The sequence below is a fragment of the Coffea arabica genome, chromosome 11c (assembly GCF_036785885.1).
Source record: "Coffea arabica cultivar ET-39 chromosome 11c, Coffea Arabica ET-39 HiFi, whole genome shotgun sequence".
NCBI lineage: Eukaryota > Viridiplantae > Streptophyta > Magnoliopsida > Gentianales > Rubiaceae > Coffea > Coffea arabica.
This window is the reverse complement of record NC_092330.1, coordinates 39,677,887-39,685,265: the sequence shown is the minus strand read 5'-3', so window position 1 is coordinate 39,685,265 and position 7,379 is coordinate 39,677,887. Positions and strand designations below refer to the sequence as shown.

Sequence of the window (7,379 nt, the reverse complement as noted above, 5' to 3'; positions counted from 1 at the left end):
TATATTTATATAAAAATATATAAATGTATTATATTATATCTAATACATAATATAAATATATTTAGAAATGTATAAGTGTATATTATTATAAATATATAAATTATAAATGAATATTATATAAATGTATAAATTAATATATCATAAATATATATTAATATTATGTATAAATGTATTAATATAATTAATATAAATATATAAATGTATTAATATTATGTATAAATGTAAAATTAATATAATGTATATTAATATAAATGTGTAAATGTATTATATTATATATAATACATAATATAAATGTAAATTATAAATATACATAAATATATATATTATGTATAAATGTACATTTATATAAATGTATAATCTATATAATATATATTATATTATATTATATATAATTTTGTAATATATATTTTTTGTATAAATATATTATAAATATATAAACATATACATTAAATAAATAAATTATATATAATTTGAATATATAAATATATTATTTATAAATATTTAATATATATAATATACATTAATATTAATTATAAATATTTGAATATTAATAAATATGGTGTTTATATAATATTTCAATTTGTAATATTTATTGTATATTTCATTATATAAATATTTATATAATATATAAATATATAATATAAAATTTTGCAATTTGTATAATATACATAATATTGTATATATATAATATAATATACATAATATACATTTATACATTATTACATATTATGTATATTATATATTATACATAACTTTATTATACATTATTATACACAATAATGTACATAATAATGAAAGTACATTAATAATATATATATTATAATATAATGTACATAATATATTATGTATAAATATTTATACATTTATGTATACAATATTACATATTATGTATATTATATTATATTATGTATAATATTAATGTATGTAAATATTTATATAATATATAATATATAACATATATAACATATAAATATATAATTTTCAATTTGTATATTTCAATTTATATATTCAATTTACATATTTCAATTTATATATTTCAATTTATATTATATTAATATAAATTGAAATATACATATTAAATTTGTATATTTGGAGTTGTTTTTGATATAATGTTTGGATATGGGTGTTTTTGGAATTATTTTTGAAATACACATTTACTGTAGCATTTGGAATGTGAAAAACAGTTTTTCAAAAACAGGTGCAAAAACAAGGAATCCAAACGAACCCTATGTTGTTGAACCAGATAATATAATAATATTACTACTTCATACACTTACCTGACCTCCCTTATTGTCATCTTCAAATTAGAAATGGCTTTGTTTGGATATCAAATTTTTTTAAATAATATTTCGCTTGCACCATCATAAACATATTTCCTGATTCATCATTTTATATTCTCAATTTACGTTTTTATCTCACATACATCATATCGGAGAAAGTGTTACAGTAATTATTTCAAATAATCTTTCAAATAATGCAAAGAACAGCAAATATAGAGGTATCTATCGGCAAATTGAGAGGAGCAACAATGCATATCCCAAAAACAATGAACAAACTTTTTTTTTTTTTTTTTTCTGGTTTTATGTTTGAAGTGCAATTATTATTAGTTTTCAAGGAATGCATGAGTTCATCACGGTAGTGTAAAATCAAGAATTGGTAGGTTGCTTGCAGATTTGACAAAAGATATTATTGCGGCATGTTATAGTACCATCTGTCTATAATTAGACATGGGATGACTGTAATCATGCCGGGCAGTGATTAATTTTGATTTGCGTCCCTGCTGTTGCTTTCGTTGAATCTGTCTAGGCATTTTCAAAGCTTTCCGAACCGTCCTCCTCCTTTTTTTTTTTTTTAATCTTTTGCTGATTTCTCAAAATGGGGCCATGAGCTCCATCTTTAGTAAAAGCTCAAATGGGCATCTTTCTTTTGTGAAAAAGAAAAATTTGCTTGCATAGACCAAAAAGAAAAATCCATTCGTCAAATCCAAACCAAATGGTAACCAACTAGCTCTTGCCAGTTGCCAGTTGCCACTTGATCCGGTTGTCAATTTTGTCATGCTGACACGACTTAATATTATACTAATTCATCACATGACTCAGCCCCTAGTCGTCGTTGTTCCGGTCTTTCTAGTTTTTTTTCTTGAACTGAAAATGAAAAGTCCACCACCAGAGCTTGGCAATGGTATTTGATTGATTGAGGGCGCCAGGCGGGGATGGATGAGGGCGTCAAGGGTTAGGCCTTATTACAGTACATAATACGACAAGCACATGTTTTGGTGGGGGGGATGATCGCAGAGTTTTACTAACAAACTTCTTCATCTGGAAAGAGACCTCCTCCTCCTCAACTCAGTCATCCTTAATTTGCGTAAGCACCACCCTTCATTGAATACAAATGACTTGTTCCTTTTCCGAGAATAGTTTGGGACAAAACCACTCGAATTTGAATGGTCAAGGAAGGCCTATTAAGATCTTTCTTTCTATGAGATTCAGAGTTTAAATCCATCATGCGTTTAATAATTAAAAAAAAAAGCGATCAAAACGTTACTTAAAAAATAACTGAAAAAAAAAATATAGGAGGCGAGGAGTCATCTTTCACTTCATTTCTATCAAATATGGTTGAGCGCGGTATAGTCTCTAAAATCTTTTTTTTTTTTTTTCTTTCAAAATATGAGAATCAGCAGTGAACTTCACTGACTTCTTGAATAAAAATACTATCATCGTTTTTTATGATTTATGTTTTTGTTACCTTTTGGTCCATAATTTTGGAGCCCAGAATGGTTGATACAGAGTTCAACGTTATTCTGCCTGAAAGACTTGTCCAAATTCTCAACTGTTTATTTACGATGATAAATAAATTATTGATTGCTGGAAAAATCCCTATTGATCAAAGGTGACAGGATAGGGGATGAAGGGAGTCATTTTTTAGGCTTTAAACTTGACCCAACATGATTCGAACGTCTGTGGCTCCGATAGCCAGTAGGATTCCTCAGCAATGGCCGCCTCTGGGCCAGGAAGCAGGTAACAGCCCAAATCAGTTGACAAGCAAAGAGAAGTTTCACACCCATTTCCTTTGTCACGGCTCCTCAATCACTTCCATCCATAGCAGTATGACGTTTTCCCATTAAAATGGAATTCATATGGCTTCTCTAGAAGAAAAGCAGCACGTGCATTGAACCTAACCATGATAAATGTTGCGTTAATAAGGAGGATAATGAATGTTTATTAGTGCTGCAAGAATTACACAATAGTCTATTCCCTGCTGACTTATCTTTATCCTCTTAAAAGGCGAAAACTTTCAATATTCCAATACCTACAACTTGGACCACAACAAGCTTTGAAGGAATCAACAAAATTACCCCTATTGGACTCGATGGGAGACAGCTGATGCAAGAAATTATATTCTGACGATTTTTAGTAAAGAAAGAGTAAATAAGACAGCAAGATTCTAAATGTCTTGAATGTTGCTTTACATCCCTTTCAAAAGGTGACACCACCCCATTTTCTGGGTACTAACAAAATGGTGATCAAGAAGAAGGGTCAGCTGACTCAGCTGCAGCTGCATTTTTCTTTGCAAAATATTCCGCAGCACGAGCTAGGTTCTTGGCAACTGATGGTTTCACCCACTTCTTTCTGCCAGGGAGAACCATTAAAGAACAGCCAGCAGCTTCAAGCTTCCCTTTTGCCGATGCTGAAAAGGCGCGTGCTTTGAAGCTCAGCTTCACGCTAAGCTCTCCATCACCCAAGATCTGAAACAAGGACATGTATTAGCAAATGATATACTTCAAAGGTTCCCACAGCGCTCAAGACATTGTCACAAACAGGGTCACATTCCTTTTGCTAGCAGCTAATGAAAATCAATCTGCAACTATTAAAGTCTGCTGCTTTTCATACCAAGAAGTCCACTTATAGTCTCCACTCTCATAAATAGGAAGGCTAAACATAAATTTTCTTATCTCATTCCACATTTATACAGATTATGACATGTAAGGATTAAGGCCTCTTTAAATGGTATTACAACCATGGTTCAAAGGCGCGGTCGCAGTTGCGGTCGCGGCTTGGACCGTTCCACATCGGTCTCGACATATCGGTCGCGGTCTCGGCGAGACGCGAATTTGTGAAATATTTAATATTCTAAAAATTGTAAAAAATATGATAAACAAAAATAATTAAAAAATTAGTAAAAATAATAAAAATTTAAGTTGACTCGGGATGACTCGGTGTGATTCGGCCATTTCAACCCTTCATGGTGACGTCTCGGCCTGTTACGTATCTCGGAAACATTTCGTCGCGGTCTCGTCTCGGACTAGGCCGAGACGGAGACGACTCGGCCGAGTCGTCGAACCATGATTACAACAGATGGTCAAAGGTTAATTAGAATCAAGGCCTCTTCGAAATTTATGGCTACATAATTCTTCCCAAAGCAGTCCAATCATAGGGCCAACTCTCACGATCATGAAAGAAACAAACAAGCGTAAGATCAATTTTGATGCAATATTTATTGCCAAATATCAACGACTTCATGTTTGTGACTTTGCTCCTTTCTCAATTGTTCAGAACGTGCATTAAACACTAGGGTATGGTAAGAAGAGAAAATTCTAAATAATGAACCAACACTTCAAGACCTTGCAGTATATATGTCGCAAATATAACGGAGCATTCGAATTACTATCTGATAGGTGTGTCAACTGTCTTTGCAAACTCCAGCTGAAACTCAATTTATTCTAATGTGTGACCAATTGCCTAACCAAGTTCGTTTGCCCAGGACAAGAATCTGCTCCAAAATTTGCAAATTCAGCATACAACAAATAAGGCATCCTAAGTACGCAAATTTCGAACTCAGAAGAATCTAAAGAAGGTTAACATGACAGGAGCTGCTAGTCCTTAAGTTTTTACAAGTTGAACTAATCATCAAGGTACAACTTGAATGTTTCTTTTGGTGTGTAAATGTAAACCAGAATTCCCTAGCTCAAAAGGCAAACGCTTTTGAGTTAATAAATGCATTAATGCAACAACAGTAGCCATTTTGCCAGAATCTCAGATCCAAAAAAGCAAGGAAACCTACCATGTTATGATATTTTTTGTGCAACATTTTATGATTTCTCCCATTTAGCAAAGACAATCAAAATACTGGGTAACAACACTTCACGTGACATGTACAATCACCTTATTGCTCTGAACTAGTATTTTGCCAGTTATTCAGGACATTTAGATTGTTGTGACCTACACATAAGCTGACTCATGGGCTGCATGTCGAAATTAAGTGGCCATTCGGAAGAAAACAACTCTTCTAGAATCTCTTTCTTACATGCAATCTTTTTTGCCAATTAATTTGCTGGGTCAAGTTTCCAAAAGCCTCATCTAAAGAAAACATATCCACAAAATGTCGCTAAACTAAATTGTGGTATTTAAGTATTATCGTACCTTCAAAGGAAGCCTCCTTTCTCTTCCTGATGGGTTGATTAGACCCTTCTTCTTCAATGACTCTAGGGATACCTCTTCTCCCTCTTGGAATCCTGCATCCTCTATGTCTTTCAGATTTACTGGGACATATTTTGGTAGTCCAGCATGCATACCTTCATTTAGGTGAAAATTACAAACCTTAGTAATAAAACTGGAAGCAGTACAACAAGGCACATAGAAGGACAAGAAGAAGAAGAACCTAATTAAAGATCAAGCATCCAATGACCTGTTTCTTGATCTCAACACCAAAAAGAATAGAAAACTATGCATCAAACATACAAAAGTTGAAAGGTGATGCCAAAAAGATGAAAGGTGAAACTAAACATCATAAAGATGATGCCAAAAACACATGCAAGTTCAGTTTGGTTACCAAGCATGAAAGGTTCAAGTAAGATGACTTCCCAACTCTCATTTCATTACAACATAAAAAAAATCTTCTGCTTCTGCCAAGCTATTGAACATCAGTTACAAGCTGTGATCCTACACTAGTTAGAGATGAAGTTTTTACGAGCATGAAGCTTAACCTAAATAACCCACTCGCTACATTAAGTTTTGAAGTATTTAAACCTTGTCCAGATTCAGGATCTACAGTTGTAAGTCCACTAACACTAATATTTGTTGCATTCATGCCCACAGAAGAATAACAAGTACAGGATTAACCACATGAATCCCATTTTTGCACTCTGTTTGACGTACAGAATCTATCAGGTTAATCAGTTTGAAGTTCTATAACTCAATTCTCAGACCAAGCCAAGTCCTTGTCAAGCAAATATACATGACATCTATACTTGAACTCCATGGATAAATTCTACAAAAGTCATGCTGCTGAATAAGACAAATATGATCGAGTAAAACACATTTTCACAAACACAGAATATACAAATTGCTTCCGAAAAGGTGAACTCCATCCATAGTCTCCTGCAAAAGTAAACATGAAGCTAAAGTTCACAAAATCATTCAAAAGCTTCCAACTTTACAAATGGCCATCAAATAACCGATATGAAACTACAAGATAAACCTTTCTTGGTAACATTAATAAAAAAAAAAAAAGAAACAAGAAACTTCAATGAATCACCTCCAGCAATGCCTCTAAGCTTAGGAATCCTTCGGTACAACGGCATTTGACCGCCTTCGAACCCCTTTCGGACACCTGGACCAGACCTTGATTTCTGACCCCTCATCCCAAATCCACAGCTACCCCCTTGCCCAGCAGAGTGACCTCTACCCTTTCTCTTCGCTTTCTTTGTAGACCCAGGTTGAGGACCTAAATTATTCAACCGAAATCGAAAGCTAGAGATACCAGAAGCAGCTTGAATTGAAGAAGAAGAAGAGTCCGCATAAGCTTTGTTCAACACTATCAATGGTGCTCTTTGCTTAGTCCCAGTTTTATCAGTAATTCTTACACTAGACGGAAAAACAAAACTTGGGTTTGCCTTAAAATTTCTCACATTCCCCTGTAAATATTTCAAAATGAGCAACAAGAAGAAAAAAGGGATTCTTGATTTTTGTCTAAAGTACTAAAGAAATTGACAAGAAGTACAATTTTGATTAGGAATTGTCTTAGAAAGGATGAATACGAATTGAGATATATGGGGGGCAGAGTATTGTTTACCTTGAATGGCGAAGAGGGATGGTGGTGGACGGCTGATGAAGTTCTTGTAGGAGTTGGGGAGGAGAGGGAGAGGAGAGCAGCCATGGAGAGGCTTGTTTTAGCTCAGTTTATCCTAAATGTTTTCCTAGCGGATAGGGGTCAATGTCTTTTCACTCCGGCTCCGGCTGAGAAAGGTTAGCCATTTTGTATTTTGACCTTTTTGAGTTTTGTGTAATTAAACTTGTTTAATTTTGTTTTGGGAAAATTGCACAAATCATCCCTCACATATTAACAATGTAAAAATTTAGTCCCTAAGAATGAAAACAAGC

General features: G+C 33.1%; 1 protein-coding gene across 1 annotated transcript; it reads right to left on the bottom strand.

The window, feature by feature from the left end:
* Positions 1-3,190: 3,190 nt before the first annotated feature.
* Positions 3,191-7,258, bottom strand: LOC113717192 (large ribosomal subunit protein uL15c). The gene is made up of 4 exons (XM_027241895.2): positions 7,072-7,258; positions 6,535-6,913; positions 5,421-5,572; positions 3,191-3,745 (listed from the first exon to the last, which is right to left on the bottom strand). The coding sequence occupies exons 1-4, from the start codon at positions 7,153-7,155 to the stop codon at positions 3,524-3,526; spliced, it is 837 nt and encodes a 278-aa protein (XP_027097696.1). The 5' UTR covers positions 7,156-7,258; the 3' UTR covers positions 3,191-3,523.
* Between the last annotated feature and the right edge of the window lie 121 nt (positions 7,259-7,379).